The sequence below is a fragment of the Echiichthys vipera genome (assembly GCF_963691815.1).
Source record: "Echiichthys vipera genome assembly, chromosome: 20".
Lineage (NCBI taxonomy): Eukaryota > Metazoa > Chordata > Actinopteri > Perciformes > Trachinidae > Echiichthys > Echiichthys vipera.
The window spans coordinates 19,414,898-19,436,137 of NC_139845.1; the positions used below are offsets into that span (position 1 = coordinate 19,414,898).

The 21,240-nt window shown below is 41.2% G+C and overlaps 1 protein-coding gene across 6 annotated transcripts in view; it reads left to right on the forward strand.

Moving 5' to 3' along the window:
• The window catches only part of osbpl8 (oxysterol binding protein-like 8), a gene marked incomplete at its 5' end in the record, with an annotated part of 98,424 nt that overhangs the window by 28,903 nt on the left and 48,281 nt on the right, over positions 1-21,240 (forward strand). For 4 of the 6 annotated variants that reach the window (XM_083935545.1, XM_083935547.1, XM_083935550.1 and 1 more), the window contains one exon: positions 770-867. In XM_083935545.1, coding sequence (XP_083791671.1) covers positions 823-867 — 45 coding nt within the window. Of the gene's footprint in view, positions 1-769; positions 868-8,553; positions 8,669-21,240 lie in introns of those variants that run through there. The other 2 variants (XM_083935549.1, XM_083935551.1) reach the window with 2 other exon arrangements.

Sequence of the window (21,240 nt, forward strand, 5' to 3'; positions counted from 1 at the left end):
GTCAGTGTTTTATAAAAAAAAGGGTTTCTTTCATTTGAGTCTAGCGTTTTCACATCTGAGTGTTTTTACAGAGTATGAGCAGCAAGTTATGTAAGTTAGAGGATATTAACTGTACATCTCACCCTAGATATGGGCTACAAGGAGTAGTAGGTTCAAATTCCTATGGATTTATAAAGTAAGCTGCAGCTTCCCTGGATAGATAAAGGATGTTTCAACACATTCTGCAGGGAAAACAGAAGGGGGCAGACAGAAAAAGATAAATTGAAAGAATAATTTTTCATGACTCTCTGGAGAGAAGGCGCTGACAGGCAGGCTGATCTACCATCCTCCCCTGCTTTCACTAGAAGCAGGCTGTTTATTAAAGGCTTGGAGCCACCGCACCTTTGTTTGGGTGGATGGTGAGCAGGTCTCTGCTGTATTATTATACAATGACAGAAATAGGCCTCTGTTGTGCTTCTGTATTGGAAAACAGCCAGTACAGCCTGCCCTTTTTGTTCTGAAATATAATTAAAAATAAGTAATAAGTAGGCATGATGTTGCAAATAAGTCCTATCTTGCAAACCAGCCATCCCACGAGGGGTTAAAGGGCACTTAGAAAAATGCGGTGCTATTCCAAGCCAGTAAATAACTGCTTCAAAAACAAACTTAGAGGACTGACTTTTGAACATATTATTCACTTAGAACCTACACATTACAAAGTGAAAGAAAATGATACATATGTTGCAATATTGTGCTGTTGCGATTACACTTTGCCTCTCCTTCTGTGCAGATATGCAGTCGTCAGAGCAGCACTGACAGGCCTGACTCTGGTTTGACACAACCATGGAGTCCTCCTCTGAGTCCCAGCAGGAGCCTGAGAAAACATTGGTGAGTCAACACACCGGCGTATGTAGGTCATCCCACATGAAGAATATATTCAACAACCTGCTATTCCAATATGAGAATTGTGAAATAACCAGGATTACATAAAACAAATGTTATGGTATCGTTAATGGATAGGTTACTTAAGTCCTTGTTACTGCTGCATTTTTAAAGATTCTTATTGATTAGCTCAAGGTAACATTAGGAAAGTCTACTGCTGGGCACAAAGTATACACTTTATTCTGTAGGCTCCATTTTGGTTGAAGAAAGTAATAGTAAATCCACCCCTCTTGCCTCATTGCATCAAATTATTTTCTCCAATACTGGCATGAGTGATGGGGGGTTTGCTCTGAGAGTTCACTCTCTGAACCTTAAAGATTAGCTTAGGGGGGCTAATATTGCTAACATCCCACAGGCTTGTCAGGTTCACTGTGGCAGACACTGCACTTTGCTGCCAGTGGGTGTGCGTGCCTGTGTGCGTGCCTGTGTGCGTGCATGTGTGTGTGCGTGTGCCAATACAAGACAGCTACAGTCATCTTGGCTGCAGATGATAAAAGTTCCTCCAGAGGTGTGTTTTTTTTTTTTTAACACCCTCTTTCATAGAAACGGAAATGGTGATAAAACAGACAACAGCCGTCCACAGTTCTTGTTCTCTGTTCTGCACTTCCTGTTTGGTGGTTGCAAGTGCCCTACTAGAGGCAAACATAGTTTTAAAACAAAAAAGGTATACACTCAGAAGTCTAACTACTTGAAAATAATTGGACTTTATAACCTGTAGTTCTTTTTGTGTTTTCTGTAAATGGCTTGGTTTGGGATTTTTCTCCAACCAAAGTCTGTGGCTTCTGTTGTAGTGTAAGTAAAGTACATGATGATGATACTGACACAAATAGAGGTAGAAACAAAGGTAGGAAACCCTTTTGTCTTTGGCTAGAATAATCTCACTTAGTACCTCATAAGAAATGCGACCAGAGAGGAAATGCAATAAAATTTATATTCACAGACAAGCACATTCATACAAACAGCATCAGAAACCATCACAGGCATCTCTAAAAGGTCAAGCTAGAATTGGATGCGATGGTAATGTTTGTAAATCCTTTTTTTAATTCATTAAGCAAGTTCAGTATTTACTTGTGATATATCAAGTGTCAGCCAGTCACAAGATCTTGGTCTGGTGACCCAGAGTTCTAAATTTAATAAAGAGGTGTGACATACGGATGCAGCTTTAGTAGAATATGAATTATTATGAAACATGATCATTTTAGTTATCTTTCTGCCTACATATGATATTTATCTCCTGACAGAAAGAGAAAAACATGTTTTATTCTGATAGAAGAAACACATTTTTATCAGCATGCACTCATTTGCACACCCACACATAAAATACCACTTCTCAGCTGTTAGGATTGTGATTTTGCCCTTTCATTTCACCTTAATCATAATCCTCAGTACCCATTTTTGCAGCGAGCAGGAGGGCAATTATAATTTCAGATAACTGGGGTGATAACAGTGCTGGCCATCTCTCCCACGGGCCTTCTCAGACACTGACTCACAATGGGATTGAATGAGAAAAGAGCCAAAAGCCCTTCCCTACTTCTTTGAGTCTTGCGTCGAGTGGGAGTGACTTTTAATAACACTCAATATCTGTTAGTGGTGCCAGCTAATTTCTAACCCCGCATTCTCCAGAGCCTATTTCAGTAACAACATAATTAAACTATTGATGCATAAATTGGTTTGAAAGTCACATTTGTGTATTTATTGTTTCTTTTGAATGCTTTTTCCCGTGCTTTAGCAATGACCTAACCTGATAACACTTGATCACACATCATAAGGAACTGCAATGTCAGATTAGTGTGAGACAAAGGTTGCACTCACACTGTCCATCTGTACCGTGCCCAAGCACGTTTGACAGGTAAAGTGTAGTTCGTTCATGGCCCGTTTGGGAGAGGGGCTTTTGTCAAGCACGTTTGCACATGTACGAGCATGAGTGTGCGCAGGTGTACGAGCACCAGCACAGGGCCTACGGCGTTTCTGACGTCATTTTATGTGCGCCTGTTCGGACAAGTACCCTAAAGCACAGGGCACGGTACGAACGGACAGTGTGAGTGCGCCCTTAGGCTATGGGGCATATTGTGTTGCTGGCATATCCTGCTGTTTGCTAAAAAGGCTGTTGGTAGAGAGGATGGCTCCTAACACAAGATGAAAGGCTCTGGGAAGCACGCCAGGTGTCTCCTCCTTCTCTCCTTGTTCTGACATCCTCAGTCCGGAGACACCTTAGGAAGGTTTATAGAGATAAAGAGATAAGCATCATTTTCATTCATAAATGTTTTCAAAAAATGTAGTCTTCGACATAGTTACCATTCCCATCTGATGCAACTACAACACATGCAACAACCAGTGCAGTGCCACATTGCATCAAACATAATTAGGCCCATGATGCATCCAGACTGCTCACGATTTAGTCTTTATTGCTCAGACTCAGATTTCTCTTTCTCTACAACCAAGTCTTCTTTCAACACTCATCAGTCCTCTTTAATAATAAAATACACTACAGCCTGACATTTTTGCTACAGCAACCGCAAAATAATTCAGTGTTTTAATGAACTATAAACTAGGGCTGTAGGATTTTATTGTTTCTGCAATATAAATCGATATTTTGTTTCCACAGTAAGTATCAATTTTTTTGGCCACAAGGAGTGAAATGTCGTTACAACTGTTGGATGGATAGTTTAATTTTATTTGTAATTGCATCCACTTTGCATTCCAAGTGGCTTTTTTTCACTGATCAACAGCAAAAGGCCTTTTGTGTGAACATACCCTTACTTAAAATACAACATGCTTTGACGCAGCATTGCATTGAGACTCCGGTTGTGGAAAAGCGGATCCTCTGCAATAATTCACTTGTCCCGGAGGTACAGTATATGACAAAACATTATCTTTTTCATATTGACACCGAAACCAGATCTGTACCATTGATGTCATATGCAAGCCCCAATGCCAACAGCTATCCACATGTACGTTTCAAAACCTCTGTATTGATCAATGATGAGTCTGCTGTTCAATTTTTTTTATTTATAGCTTCAAATCATAACAGAGAGGGACTTGGTTCTTGGACATACAGTGCCATATAATGTGACAGGAATAAGCTACAGGAGGCTGCGGGAAGCCAGAGGTGAAAATTGGCTTCAGGCTGCTTCTGCACATTACTGGTTGGACTCAGGGTGCTGTTGACAGAACCAAGCTGACAGCCCGTGCCGATGAGACACATTCTCACCACTGAAGTAAATGGTCTAAAGTAAACAGGAAAAGCAAGCTTATTCTCCATGGCTTGAGCTTGGCCTCCAACATGAAAAAAACCCCCACTGAATTGGCAGTGTTAAAAATATACAGTACTGTAACTTTCAAAAAGGATTTAACCAAGTGCAGTGGAGAAACGGAACTGGATGGTCTTCAGCCAAGATTTGTTCAGGTTTTCTGACAGAAAAATCAGAGTCGAGTTGGTGGATGAGCTTTTGATTTGAAAGCAGCGACAAGACAGTATGGATTTATTAACACTGGGAATGAGAAAGGCAGGGGCATGTACCATCATGTAGATTGGATAATTGTCAGAATTTTTGTGTGTGTGTGTGTGTATGTGTGTGTGCGTGCATGCGTTGCTTTTTACTGCAGGGCCCCGTAGGAATTGTTTTCTGTTGGTGTTAATTGATGTGCCCACATGAACTCACAGGCACAAACCCACACACATCCCTTTAGTATTGTCCAGTTCCAGTGATATATTGTGTGTCAGCTCACTGGCTGCAATTATGATGAAGCATGTCTTCTGCTGGCTCCATCATAATGGCGCCTTAGAAGAGAGAGAAGAGGCAACCATCCTCACAATGTGTAGCATCATGTATGAACCATGTGTCCTCTTTTACAAATGTATCCTGTAGCTATTATGCCCAAGTGCTGTATATGTACAGTCCTATATATGTAGAGAAGTACCCGTTGTTAATGTCATTCGAGAATTCACAAATGTATCTTCTATTTAAAGTCTACAAAATGTAATTTACTATTTGAGCTTTAGCTTTAGGACTGGGCAATACTGCCACCAGAATCTTCTAACCTAATATAGTTAATTTCATATCTTTATAACCATCTTGGGATGTGTCTGATTGCTTGGGAGTGTGTTAACACAAGCAGTCTGTATGCCTTATTTGATGGTGGTGTTTTTGTTTGTTTGTGGTGTTTCCTGTCATTGTTGGCACATGTTTTTTGGCCTACTTTACATTATATATCTTTTTTATGTAGTCTAACACTGATTCAGGCTACCTCATTCAATTTGTGGCAAAACAGGGCTTTTACAGTTTTTCTCATTTGTTTGAACACATTGGTTCACTCAGAAGTGTTCAAAACACACGCACATACCTAAAACGGTAAGTTTCTGGACAAAATGACACATTTTCTTTTAAAAATGCTCCAACACTCACAACAAATATTTAACACATGCAACAGAAGCAAATATTTCCATCAAACAACTCGTCAAGTGTTCAAATGAATATCACAGTGGACAGCAAAATACTCAATACAGCTGTCAGCATGAACCCGTTCAACCTTAGCTTGAGCACTATGCCTGTTTGTTGATATCTCACATGGTTATAGTTTGTGCCAAAAAGGCAAGCAACATGACCTGTATTATTTCCTCCAGAGATGATTTTACTAGAGATAGCAAACCCTGCAAACCCTTACGATGCACTGTTGAAATATTTTAAATGATTAAATTTTTAAAAACATGTTATTGCTGCGTACAGGTCTCCCTCTGCCATGAACTGCTGTTGACAGGTCAGACCAACAATAAGCACCTAGGCTACCCAAAAGCATTCATTCATTCTGATACAGCTTTTTCTCTCTTCACCAAAGTACCAATAAAGAATTTAACATACATTTAAAAACATCTACTCAAAAACTTTTTTATCGTACTGCATCAAATGTCATTCATTCTTTTTGGCTAAACCACAACAGCCCATGCGCGCAGATGGCACTGGGGACGGGGGGGACGGAGGGAACCCCCTCAGATCCCCCCCCCACCCCCCCCCCCCAACTCACACACACAAACACACACACACTGTCCCTTCACCGCCGGTAAAACTGAGGATTAATGTTCCGTTACTTAGAGTAATTTACATTGCAGCGCATATTGGCGTTTGTGTGCTACGACCAACAGTGCGTTCAAGTTGTGCACAAATGTTGAAATTTCCGATCTCCAAGTCAGAATTTTAATCAGATTTTAATAAGAAATTGATGATCAAGAAGATCAAGTTGATCCCAGTTAAAAGCCCTTTCTCAGCAATCGAGAAAAAACGTAACTAGCCAAAGTAACACCATACCGCCAACATCTTGTTTCAACATCAATTCCCATATATACCTGATGGGTATTTGACTCTACCGTTTTGTATGGGCATTCTAAAGCAGGGAAAAGCTTGAGACACTAAATAAGTGCCCTTTAAAGTCCATGGTAGAAGATTCTGTGTCTTTCAAAATGACTTGATAGTGGCATTTTCTCAAAAAAAAAAAAAAAAACACTAAACTACTGTTAAGCGTTTTTGTGCTGCTGCCACAGTCACGACCATAAATGGGTGCTGTGTTATTACTTCTTCTTTGATAGGACATTGTCAAAGTCGCAGAGTGAATCACACGCAGCAGGAATTTCCTGTCAGCAGCTGAGTTCTTTAGTCTCATTAAAATGGCCAGTGTTCACATTGCTGACTGTGATTGATGTCGTTTGCTCATTTGGTTGATTCTACTAATTTCAGTCTCCTCGAAGGAACTCGTGTTTTTTGCCATATTTCTATGGTTACTTCTTTGCTATTGCAGTACAGTGTAAGGAACAGGCTTTGTCAATATGCAAACCGTTTCTGTCATCTAACCCATGATGTGAGTCATTGTCATCTCTGTCAGGAAACTAGATAAAGACTACTCTGTTACAATGGTTCTTTTGTAGACCTGTTATTAGGAAAAAAATCCATTTTTGGCATGTTTTTTTTGTTTGGCCTGTCTCTGTATTGGAAGTCGTCAGATGATAGTCGACGGTTTCAGTGATTTCGGCCAATGCGTTCCTCGTTTGCTCTCAACACGGACTGTTTACCTGCATGCAACTGCAGCATGCTCAAATGGGTTTGGTAAATACTACTCGGAATACAAACAGAAATCTCACACTACCCAAATCTTGTCCTGTTGCCTACAGATTCTGTATTCCTAATTTTTCAATCAGTTGGCAGGGTAACAGCTAGCTTACAAAATCAACCTACTAGCACATCTTGTTAACAGACTATTTGCCATACAAAAATTAAAATATAAAAACAAAACGTTGCAATTTCATGGGGGGTTGTACTGGACTATTTCTTGGCCGGGCCTCTTCACTTCCTGGAATGTTAGCCCGAAAATAAGCCAGCAGATACTTGAAATAATTGACCTGGAAACAATTCACATATCTACTGGCAAACAAAAATGTGCCAAAACAGACGGTGGCTTTGAAGTGACTTGCCGGGGAGACTGGTGACTGGTGTTGAGTTTTCACACCAGTTTGTCACACAGTTACCGAGTTCTAAATCATATTTAAAGCAATCTGGTGACAAGTTTGGTGAGAACCAAAGCAGCCTGCAGTCATGAGGCACCATTTCTGAGAGCAGCTACTGTTGAATAGCAATACTGTTGAACTACTTGTACACTGTGGTTTACCACCCCCTGTACTTTTATGCTACTTGCAGAGTACGGACAAAAATTACTAGTGTGAAGAGTGGCATTCTCCAGGCAGCATATTACAGGAAAGGCAAGGTTCAGACTGTAACAGCAGTATTTAAAAATCACTAACAAATATTAAATTAATTAATATTAATGGATAGCATGTTTTGCTGTTACTGTCCCTATTTGTGGATGCTAAAACTTGGTTGCCACACAAAGGCCAAGAATTGGTTGGCAATTTCACAAAATGGTTGCCAGTGGCAACCTAGCAACCATTAATGAGGAGCCTTGCAGTGTATCTTTAAATGGCCCCTGCTCTGTGGTTTGTGGCACACAGTGAAGCAGGTTAATGGAAACCGTAGCACAGGAGAGTGCATTAAAGCTTGCATTATTGGGCCCATAATAGGGTCACAGGACGGCTGCGTTGTGCATGTGTCGTCCTCTAGGGTGATTTTCCATGATGGGCAGGGAGATTGGATTGGTCGTCCTGGTTTATTGGTGCAGAAGGGCCTCAGTCAACAAGAGCATGAGAAAGAACCATGTGGTTACAGTAGTGCTCAAGGGTGCAAATGGAGCTCTGACTTGCACTAATAGTGGCTTCAATCCACTAGTTCAGCCCTTTATAAACAGCAGCAGCCCATGTTTTTTGTGGTTGCGCGGTGTTTCGCTGGTGTGTGTCACATGATGTTTGTCTGAAAAACATGTTTAAAAGAGTTGCATTGTGGTCAAAATGCCTGATAGGAAATGAAATGAAATAGCGAGAGGGAAAATCTGAGGAAGAGTAAACTAATTACACTGATGTATCAAATGTACAGAGTAGGGCGATTACTTGCAGGAGAAGAAGAAGCAAAAGAGGAAGGAGCACTCCATCAAAGAGAGAGAGAGAGAGAGAGAGAGAGAGAGAGAGAGAGAGAGAGAGAGAGACTTGAATTCTCCCGCATACCCCTTCTCTCTGCCTTGTCTCCTCCCTTCAGCGTTTAGTGTGTGTGGGAGAGACAGGGCTGAGCTCAGTGGCTTGTCACACCAGGTTTAGTCTGACCAAGAAGCTGTCGCAGCAACACGCTCACCTCCCTCGGCTGGCTGACACACGGTACGCATTTCCTCTCTTTCTGTAAGTGAACCATAACACTGTTGAGTGTCAAAAAGGGGAACAGGAGGCAGCAGAAGAGACTGTATGTCAGAGCAAGTTGAAGTTGATCATACTGTGTCGCATTTGAAGAGTTTTGTTCTTGGCTAGGATGTAGACATGTTTAAAGACCTGGCAGTCAGACTTAGAAAATAATTTGATGTCATGCAGTGCCCTAAAAATGAGCTTTTTAAGCTTTATGCCTGTCTTCATGACAAGGTTTCACACTTGGGCACAAAGTGTACTGTGTTGTTTCCACTCCAGCCTGTTGTTTGCTCAGTATGTTTTCACTAAGTGAAGGCCAACACTCACTGCCACGCTTTGCTCAAGGGCTTCATGTCTAGCTAACGCTGATCATGCTGCTTCCATTAGCGTGGAGGGCAGAGAGTTGCTTGATACAATATTGTTGCTTAAGAGTTCTTTTTTTTCTCCCAGAGAGGTCCTTGAATGTGTTTGAGCTGGGTGGACTGCTGCAGGCTGACCACCAAAGCACGGCTTTAGTCGAGGCTAATGACAGAGAGAGGAGGTCGGTATCTGGTTGCTTGCAACAGAGGAAGGAGCAGAATCAAGTACATTATAGAAACACGATAGCTACTTAAATCAAGGCACTCAAGTACAGTAAAATACCCAGGGTAGCTTTCAAGTACAGTTTTGATAGAGATACAGTGAAGTGCTTTTGTTTTCTATCCGGCTGTCACATAAATGAACAGCAAAAATGCCAATCAAGAATGAATTGCTACCTTAATGTCTGACCATGTGTATGGCTCATTGGGATGAGGGCAAATTAACCAATTATCTATTGCTGGGCTGTGGTTACATAACAGTTCTCCAGGAATAGTCGTGTTTTTGTTTTTTATTTTTGTATTTTTTGCCCACCCTGGCTCTGCGGTAGAGGTGGGCAATTTGGCGTTATTGGATCGTGAAGGATTACAACGTGTTGTCGATCTGATATAGCAGAGAGATCGTAGTCTTGTCTATGTTATCCGATTGATGGCCCCTACCCTACCTCCCTTACTTTTGGTGCCCTTGCTTGGACCACCCATGATCTCAACTATAAACCTGTAACGTGCTCTGTGTTAGTTCCCGCTGCAGTAGGTGTCTCCAGGGGGATTTGTCGTTGCAGTGCCGTGAGCTGCCACGGGAAACATTCAGCCGCATGGTTGAGCGGTGGTGCCCTCTCCAGTTTTAATAATACATCTATGCTCCAGCGCCACTTTTTGCCATGATGACACACGCACAGACGGACTGACAAGGTTGCTGTTGATAACATTTGCAGTTGGCTGCTATCCTTCCTCTGAAGAACATTTACCTTGTCACCTCCATGCTGTCCCTGAGCTCCGACCCCACTGCAGCCATGAAACCTAGACACCGCTCTGTGTGAGGCCCTTGGACCCCCCCAGCTACCCCCCACCTCACCTGTTTTATTGGCTGACGGTGTGCTGAAACACTACAGCCTAATGAAATGCTGTTTGCAGCTCGTGTGAAAGTAGAATGTCGAGTCCCTCTCCACACCCCTCTGCTCCCACCTCATGAAAGATAAAACATCGTCCAAACAACCGTAGATCCTACAACCAGCACGCATCCTTTTCTTTTTATTCTACTTGATTCCCAGTCGCCTGTGAGGTGACATCATTAGATTTAGCAATGGAGAGAGGATGAAAAAAAAAAAGAAATCCAGTGGGATTGCTTCTGTTAGCTCTTGTGTCAGAATATTTCCTACTGCTTAGAATTATCTCTTTCTGGATTTCCTGTCAGGCCATACAAGGTTTCAGTTTTCCCCTCCGTCCTCCTCCGTACGTATCTCGAGCAGAAGTTAAGTACTCCACATTTAATTGGAGTTCAGCACATTTTATGAAACCTCACTTCAAGAGCCATTAGCCATTTAAATTATAAAAAGGATGAACTGGTACAAGTTGTCTTTAGTATTCTTCAATATTTATTTGAAAAAAATATACTTTTATGAATTAACCATTCATGACCCCAAGTAACAAATAATGAGATGTAGTGAAAAGAAGTATTGAAAGAATACCATAAGCCAAAGCACAGTCAGTCTACATGTGCACCATACACCGTGTCCCAACTGCATGCGACGCGAGCGAGCAGCCGCGATAAAATCACTTTTCCGTTGAATTGTCCTGATGCCCGTTTTCTATTCTATTCCTCTTGCACGCGTTGAAAGTGCCTTGATGGACGGAGAACAGCTGATCATAAAGTTGAAGTGATGAATTATCTAAACGCGACCTGCTCATTTCACTACGGACCCTAAATAAATGTGTTTTTGAAGCTTGCACCTTTATCTCACCTTTATCTCACTTGCACATTAAAATCCACATAGCACATTGTAATATAGTGTTTTATCTGCAATACTGTACTTTTTTACTTTTCTGTGTGTGTGTGTGTGTGTGTGTGTGGCCGATTTGGGCAGAAGGTGTTCCTTTCCTTGTTAAACACATTAGTGGTCCACTGGTGCACGGGACATTTACCAGTTTTTCATGGGCAAATTTTACAGCTTGTTCCACACATTGTATGAATAAGTGTGGACAGAGAAGGTTGATTCGATGTGATAGTCTTGTCGCTGTAGTTTCTATTCCAGTTCTGTAGAGCATGATTATTGCTTATAGAGAAGTAAGAAAAATAATATTTTGCTGGTGAAGTTTGTACTTTACTTTACTGTCCTATGTATGTATAATATGTATGTTTTATTTTATTTTATTGATGTATGAGGGTGAGTGTATGTCTAAGTGCATTTTACTTTTAGCGTTTACTACCTTGGCTCGGGGGCTTACTTTGGACAGTATCCTGGCCAACACTGTGGACTCTTGCCACACTCTCTAGGTCAGGGCTGCCCAATCCTGCTCCTGGAGGGCCACCGTCCTGCATGTTTTAGGTTTCTCCCTGCTCTAACACACATGAGTCTAAAGATTTTCAAACCTGTGACAGGCTTCAGCTGCTTGATAACGAGCACATCATTAGATTCAGGTGTGTTGGAGCAGAGAGAAACCTAAAAACATGCAGGACAGTGGCCCTCCAGGAGCAGGGTTGGGCAGGCCCATATGATTAGGCATTTTATTTATGGTGTGTTGCAGTTCTACTCTAGTCCACTCCAATCCGATACCAATACCTGGGCTTAGCCTATCTGCCGACACCTTATACCGATCTGATACTACTGTTGAATGAAAGAACCGTAGACCTTGCTATGTGAGTGAAGGCATCAGGCTTGACATAAGCATTTAGCTTTGTTGAGAAAAGGTAACAAATTAACACAGATATAAATGTACTTTGTATTTTTTTTTTTTAACAAATAACAAAGTGTACATTAGCAGCAAAGAGAAATAAATAACCCTTCCATGTAAAGTGCACTGCAAACAGATTTTAAAATGTAATATAAAATATAGCAGCTGCCTGAAACCCTAAAAACAATGGCTCAATTGCAGTGTAGACCAATGTGTGGCGTTGCACCACAGAATCAACACTGAGCGCCACACATTGATTCCGTGTTTTTTGGGGGTTTTTTCAACGCAATTTTGAAATATAGATATTGTTCTGTTAATGTTCTTGTTCACACACACACACACACACACACACACACACACACACACACACACACACACACACACACACACACACACACACACACACACACACACACACACACACACACACACACACACACACACAGAGACACACACCTCACTGTTGCCTGCTTGAGTGCTGACAGTCTGCGGTGTGTGTGCACAGTTTCGCTTTAACTTCTGGTTGGTTCTGAAATCTGAGCAGGGGATGTAACGATGCATCTTGGGACATTTAAAAATCGATTCAAATGTGTGACGATTCAAATTGGTTAAGATGAAAAATAGATCAGATGCCGCTATCTACTTTTGACTTTGTTTATTGACGTTCTCAGTCAGTCTCTCAAGATGGCGCAGCCACAGCACGACATAAGTTGTGCATCTTCATCCACTGATTTCCTGTCCCACACACTGTCAGTGACACAAGCTGGTAGCGGGCGGAGGAAGTTATTACGTAGATCATTTCAGGAATAGCTCAGTACGCTACAGAGGCTACTCTGAGTATGTGCAGGTGAAGAGAGACGGAGGATGAAATCAGAGCAGACAGCTGTAGCTGGTGGTGGTCGGAGCAGAGAAGAAAGGAGCAGTTAAGTTAGTAAATGTTTCATATTTGCTGACGCTGGTTTGTTTCTGTAAACAGCGCGTCTGCTAACAGAATAGTATTCATCATGTGTACGAAGAATATGACTAATCTGAGTTCTCTGTGCTCATGTAAACACCATATCCTGAACATGATCATAAGCCTCATAAACTGGATATTCATGTCCATGTAAACGCACTCATTTGTCAATGTGTAGGGATCTCAGCTCCTGAAAATATAGATATGCTGATATTCGTTTAAAACCTACCGTAGGAACACAGTAAAAGGCTTAGTTTCTTTGTTTTTAATTCAATTATTGCTTTGTTATTTAAAAAAATAAATATGTTCAGTTCAACTTTTACACAGAAAAAGAATTGTGCACTGTTTTGCGGTTTATACCTCAGAAAGAAACATTCTTAGATTTGGAAAAGAAAAGAGAATAGCCTATATGAAGTATTTTGTAGGTTTGATCACTTTTTGTTTAAAACATGGTATTGTGAACTCAGTATGGTGAATCAAATCCCATCATGTGTTGAGTCAGTGTATCCTTCCATCCCTACTGATCAGTCTCCTCAAACTGTGTTTAATAACAGGCTTCTGGTCCGGCTGCAGCATTGTTATTGTTGTTACGGTTTTTGTTTGTTATTGGCACAGATCAAAGGGACTGGGTGGCTTTAACGTGTCCCACATAAATATATACAAGTATAGTCTAATAGATGTCTTCATCACATAAATGTCAGCCCCATCACGCTCTAAACTTAAAAAAAGGACATATCTTTGCTATACCCACAGACATTTAGTTATGTATATTTGCATATTATGATTCAGATAAAAGCAGTACACACAGCCTCTACAGGGGAGATGTCAGAGCCCCTGCCCCTCAAAAGGTCTCGGTACGTTCCTGCACCACACATTGCTGCCAGGTCTGTGGGAAACACTGAATTGACTTGCTGTGTATTATATTAATAAAAAAGAAATGACTGGAACGGAATGCTAGATCGGCCTCATTCATCCGATATATCCAATATCAGAGCCGATATCCGATCCAGGTATCCGATTGGTGCATCTCTACTGCCGAGGTCTGTGCCTCACACAGACGCCCACTGCCTGCCTGAACTCTGGCTTTGGCCAAGGACCCACCTGCTGAGATATGTCAGTTCTTTGATGGATAAAGCCACTCTGACACCACCGCATGCTGGCCCACACTCAGTATTTTCACACTCAACTAGCGCTGAAGACGAGGATGGTGTGGGGGATGGTAAAATGTGCTATCATCGCACACCATAATAGGGGTGGAACGGTTCACAAAATCCCCTGTTTGGTTCATATCACGGTTTTGGGGTCACGGTTTTCAGTTCGGTTGTTTTTTTTCTATTTCTTTTAGATTCTAAAAATACCATGTATCAGATCTATAGCCTAAGATTTTTTTTTTAAATCAGATATTCTTAAGGACATGTCATGCAATCATTCAAGAACTGAAATAATAAAGCAGCTTGTTTAGGGATTACTGTAACAATCTTAAATGAAAGTGAAGTGAGATTTTGAAACAGTAGGAGACACATTGCTGCATTTACGCATTTATATATTTATTTGGCAAACAACTGTTTGCCTTCTAGGTAAGAATATAAACACTTATACATTATCAAATCTTAAAAAAAAGGGAAGAAAATAGGTTTTCTTTCACTAAAATACGACCAAACAGCATACACTGAACTGACTGAATTAATTTGGAATTGAGGCCGGTTGACGAAAATGATCCAAAATGAGGGGCTGTAAAAATATGAGCATCACATTAAAGTGCCTCAAAGTGCAACAAGCTTGTCAAAAAACAATCCTTGTTAAATGAACAAACCTGTGAACCAGAGGTTTTCACTCCATTATTGGACTAAAGTACAAGTTTGAGGCTCTTCTCCTTTACTCAGTATTTTCATGCCACTTAATACTTCTTCCACTACAATTAGTGGAAATATTCTACTTTTTACTCCACTGCATTTATCTGATTACTTCAGTAACTAATTACTTTACCAGGCTGACAAGCACATATGAAACCTTAGTTTCTTCATCAAAAACTGGACTGACACAAATTAATGTAACGTAAATGCAGAGTAGCAGGATTTTTATCAACCTCTCCTCTTTACACGCAGATATGGCTGCATGTAAACACAGGCTTCACAGAGACAAACTAAAACTTCTCCTGTTCATTTTCTGGTGAACTGACGGTTTTCTGGGACAACTTTTCTTTTTTTCACAGTAGAAAGAGACATTGATGTGATGATTTAACCACAGATTTAACAAGACAGAAACGACTGAGAACAACAACAGAGTGGAGCTTAGCGAGCTGTTGCCAAGAGGATTCAGAAACCCACGAAGAAGAGCGGAGCGGGAGCGTGAGTTGCGTTGTGGTCTCGTACCCACAGGGAGCGCATAGCGCAAGTCTCCCAGAGTGCCAGTATTTGATACACCTCAGGATCCCCCAGTTAGAGCTGATTAATGTGGCCAGGGAAAGGGAATTTTAGGGTCCCCCGCTAGAGCTGCTGCCCCTGCAACCAGACCCCGGACAAGAGGTTGAAGGTGAGTGAGTGAGTGAGTGAGTGAGTGAGTGAGTGAGTGAGTGAGTGAGTGAGTGAGTGAGTGAGTGAGTGAGTGAGTGAGTGAGTGAGTGAGTGAGTGAGTGAGTGAGTGAGTGAGTGAGTGAGTGAGTGAGTGAGTGAGTGAGTGAGTGAGTGAGTGAGTGAGTGAGTGAGTGACATTTTACATTGCATCGATTAGATGTGCAGTATGACATTTTGTTCTTTTGCACCTTTATCCCCTTAATGAATATTTTATTTTTTTTAATTCTATGACTTTGGGCAATCTGACAATCCAGAAATTGGAGCGTTTTATGGTAAAAGGGTTATAGATGACTTAGATGTTAGATTTCTGAATAATCATGTTTTATTGTTGTGTCCTGTAGAGCTTTAGTGAGTTCTCACTAATCAGAAACATTACTCTTGCCTTATAAGTGTGACATTAGCTTTTACCGGTTGTTACCTGAACTCTGGTCAGTTTCATTCTACCATGTGCTCTACGGGACTCTCACGCTCTCCCAGGGCCGTAAAGAGCAGTATGAATGCCTCCCTGTAACTATCTGCTTATCTGATGTCAGGAGTTTACAGTTACTGCTTATCTTCATACAGGAAACAAGGCCGACATTCTCTCGTGATTCTACCTCTAAAATAAACTAGTCCTTTCAGTATTGATGAACACACAGAAGATCAACATATGAAATAAAAACTCTTGATTAGGACATCTGTATAGGACAGCATGTATCGGGTTGCTTAATTAAGGCTGGCCCAGAATAAAACAAGAGACCATCATGTGCTTTGGGTTGCCTGGAAACTACAAGTTGTTTTCAGCTCATTATTTTGCAGTGGGGTTTGGTAGATAATACAAGTTCCAGGTATTTGTATTAGACTTGTGCTAATAAATTCCACGTGCTGTTTATAAACATTACAATAGATATATCCCAGTAATTAGCTTCAGAAATAACAAAGCTCTAAGCTTGGCTTTGTAAATACCTCTGATTAATCCGGCGTCATTATAGTGTGTAGTAGGCGGGAGACTTTCCTATTAAACACAATAGCTATTCTGTAACTCCCAGGGCACAACCGCAATAACAAGACAATAGCAGCTCACCGTTTTAGATTCAAATGTTGAGCGGTTCATCATCATATTTTCTGCTATTTTTCAGCATGAAGTGTATTTCATTGCTCTCTAGTGGGGAATTGAGTCATCACTGCAACAGAGTGGGACAAGGACATTTATGACGCTGAATATAAAAAATGAAAAAAAAAATCATATTACATTAGCTTCAGTGTTTCGTCACTTGTTGACTGCGGTCAGATTTATTATTTAAAGCTGCTATAATTCAATTTTTTGTGTTAACGGTTCTGCTCAGTTTTACAGAGCATTTAGGTGTCTTTCAAAGCAATACAGTGAATATTAGTGCTTGTCCTTCGGCCTGATATACCATTTCAAATGAATGCTAATGCTACTCTGTTTCTGCGCAAAGTGCAACCAAGTCATTAGGTATATATATATTTTGTGGATAGTATAACAAAATTGTGTTTATTGCAGGTTAACTATGCTGCACAAATCAATGTTTATATAAAGAATAATATTAGATAAAGATGTTTTTCTTATTTAAAGATGCTATTCTTGAAATACTGAACAAAATTAAGTCTGAGAGGGGGATTGCCTCTACACGGCTCTAGTCATTGTTTGATTGCCACTCAGGATACGTCCACACAATCGAAAACAACCTTTTTTTTCTCTGTCGGTCTTAAAAAGTTTTCTATCCACACGTACTCAGCTCAAGAAATATCTGTATCCCCACGAAACCAGTGAAACCGGCTAAAAACACTGTAGCACACACGCCAGGCCTGGATCTGGTGCTGTAACTGCCACAGAAACACACCAACAACAGAGAAGAAGAGACGGGGAGACGCTGTTTATAATACAAACGCCTGCAAGTTTCTTGCAAAATCTAGTGACTTCCCAAATCCTCCTCCATCCTAGAAAGAAATCGAGCGACTGTTTCTGGTGTTATTGGAGACTTTTGTGGGGTTTTGGACTCTGATGCACCAATCACTCTGTAGTTAGTGTCCTCAATGAGCAGACGGTGCTGCTGGGAGCCTGTTCACCATCCCAAAGCATTCACAGGTGGTCCCTGTCTCGCTAGATTTGGAGACTTTTCACACCTTCTTAGCAACTTTATTTTTAAAAAGTGACTAGCGACCAATTTAGTGACTTCTTCAAACCATCAGGGAAAAAAGAGAAATATGAGGTCGGCCTTAATTATTCCCATGCATGCCACTCAGAGTCCAGTTCAGAGGTCAGGCGATGACAGCATCGTTTAACAAAGTATGCGGTTTCGCTATGCAAAAGGCGACGCCATGGGGGCGTTTTCAAATCTTTCCACTCTGTGATCCGGTTTCAAAAGATACCGTTTTTATGCTCCGATAACGCCAGCTGCGTGTGGATGGTCGGAAAAAGCGATACTAAAGTTTTGCGGTTACAGGAAAATGCGTCTCTGTGTGGGCGGGCCCTCAGAGTCTGAGCCAGGGATGGCTGCACGCGGCTTTCATCTCGGGTTTGACAAGCAGCGGCTAGCATTACTAACAAACTTAATGTTTTGTTTTTCTCCTGTAATTTATACTGTATTTGTAGAACCACAGTGTGACAAGAATACAATAGAGTAAACAAACTCATAAAATGACGTGTATAACCATCACTGAATCTCTCAGAATGTAAAGTCTAAGTGTTGGCTGAACAAATAGCTGCCAGTGATGACTCAGCTGCTCGGCAGCAGTCTAGCACATACACTAGACAGAATTGCTCTCTTTTTCTTTCAGTCTTTTTCTATATTTTTTCTTTTATCTTAATCTTGATTATTTTCCATGATGAAATATATTTATGACCTACGGCCATGGATACAGTACACAGACACGGGGTGAAGCAATTATTAGCTACATTTTTCATATATATGTTGCTGGGATACAAAGGACAGTCCATATAGTATCAGAAGAGCATATCAACAGGTTTTATTCTGAGCTGGATGAATGCAAAAGATGCCCTCCAGATATATATATATATACATATATATACAAGAAGGGGGTGGGGGGCTGTTGTTGTTATTTCTTCTTTCCTTGCTACTAGAAAGAAATTGGGTCAGAAATCTGCTGCGAGTGATGTTTAAACATTATGTAATATGTCATGGCATTTTATCCTGCATAAGCACTCTTCATCTTTTCAGGGGCAGAGAGAGCATGCTGTGTTTAAGGCTGTGTTTCCTGTAGAGGGGTTTGGAGGCTTTGGAGGAGATGGGGTGAATTTCTTACAGCGACTGTATGTATCTACGTATATGTGTATATTTTGTGTATGTAAAAATTGTATTTATGGATGCGAGTCGTCAGGGAATAAACCGAATAATCTGTTGATCTTTATGAATCTAGAATACATTTTTTTTTAATAAGATCTTGAACTTAAAATCAAAAGTCTAATAAAAACATGGACTCTGAGAATCATCATGGAACCCCTGTCCTTTATAATGCATTGTAGAGACGTACGAGAAAGTGTTGAAATGAATATGGAAATAAGATACCAGAGTTCACTGCACAGTACAGAGAAATAGAAGCTCAGGGAGCTGTTGTGACTGACCAGCACCAGTAGCCTTGTGAGCAGTCAACAATGTTCTGCAAGGTGCCAAACAGAAGCGAAGCAGGAACAAAATGGCTATAGATTATAATGACTAAAGCATAGATATTCTAACATTTCTACTTGTACAGGTTAAAAAAAAACCTCTCAAACCTCCCATGTGGCCCACACAATAGCTTCTCTGAGAAAAAGAAATGAAGAAAAAACCCCAGCTTGTATTGCAACATTACTCCCCTCTCTGCCTTTGCTCCATGTCCCTGCTTCAGACAGAACTTGAGATATTTCAGTTTAAATTCCGAGCATCTCTACCAATGTGCTTGTATGTCGTGTAATGGACACAGACGGCTGTTGGCTTTGGTCTGAAAGCCAGATAAAATCCTGACGAAAATCCCAACCCAGACGGTAAAATGTCACCTTGATATGATAGGTTTTCTGACACGCATGCAGTGATACACACGTTTGACCTCTAAGTTGCTCAAACTAAATCTGAATACAAATGCTGTGACACTGACCTTTTCTGAGGTAGAGAGGTGACGTAATAATTGCAAACTCATGCGAATACCCCTGCAGTCAAGGTCGAGTTCTGGGCCTCATGTTACATATCTATTATGTTTTGTCCTTCGTGGTAGAACAGACTGTTTTGGGATCTGAATGTGTGAGCAGTCATTGTGCGTCTACTGTATTGGCTTTGAGTCATATCATCTGAGTTTGCCTTTATCAAACACAGCAGGCTGCTCACCATCCTGTACTGCAGCAGTACCTGCCATGCCTAGGCTGGTGGTTTTTTATTTTCAACTGTGAATCATACATGCACATCGTGACCGCATTCACTAACGTCCTGGTACCATTGCTTGCTCAACTCCTCTGATTTGTCTAAGACCAGTTTGGCCTAACTGCTGTCTGGCAGAATAACGCGGTGGCATACAGCCGTTCATAAGGATAGCAGTAAGAATACAATGTTTTTTTTAACTGCATGTAAACACACTGCATGTCTCTCATATCACTGTACCAGTAAAACTCTTTCTCTGGCTGCTTGTCACAATTTATATTTTTAAATTAGTGACACTAAGATTATTCATAGCCCTTCACTTTGTCTCTCTGTCAGTCTCCTCACCACTCCCACACACCCATCTGCATAATTAATCAGCACTAATCATCAGGTGAGGCTTTAATAAAGAGATGCACGTTGGGTTCACACGTCAGACTGTCAGTCAAAGGAAACTGGCAGCATTTTGTCTCTTGTTGAACTGAGCGTAGTTCAGTCATGATTCCCTTTTTGTGATTAGACTCGGGCTGTAATCATAGCATTATCTTATAGGTAAGAAAAGAGAATATAGTTGAATTGAATCCCTGGACTAGTTAGGAAGAGCTATCTAGGAATCCTCTCAGCCTTCCAGTCACAAACTCCTCGAACTTCTGTGCCCTGCGACTTTAGGTCGGTGTTGTAACCCGGAGAGAGTGGCCAAAGTGTAACTGTGCTTTCCCACTGCGTGAAAACGAGCTGAGCCAAGATAACATTAGAAAACAACTCTGTTGATGCCTCTCCACGAAGCCTTGTTAATAGACCTCTGACGTTCAGTGACAGTTTCCTAATCTGTTCACCTTATTGTTGTAAGCAGCTCTTAGTATTGTTTATCCTCTCAGACAGTGGCTTTAAAGTTTCTAACCAATCAGAACTTAAAGGTTTGCTTCCCCCTTCCTGATTAACTGAGCAATATCCAATCAGTGGCATTGTCTTTACCTTACTGAGCTGCCTGTGGTTGTGTTTCGCCTGACCGGATTTGGGCAATCCAGCATCATTCTAGGTATGACTGTCACGCCAGTTTTCCACGCTATCCGCTCAAGCTGTACGGATTGCCATCATGCGCTGATTAGGGTCTTCTTTAATGGGTAGTTCCACGGGAGCCAAATGTTTTCCAGAGGATGGAGAGATTGAGAATATTCTGCAATGTCTTGACATCTTGTGAGTCTGAGAGATTACTTTGAATGTGTGAGTTTGGTGGTTAATGGTCAACTGCTCAACCAGGACAAAACTGAAGTCTTGATTGTGGTGTTGAAGCTCAGAGAGACAAACTCAAAACTGTGGGTGTGTGTGTGTGTGTGTGTGTGAGTGCGAAACTGCAAGAAGGGGCATATAACCCCCTTCAGCAAGTAATATCTGTTTCATGCTTTCTGCGGTTGGTACGTGGTTG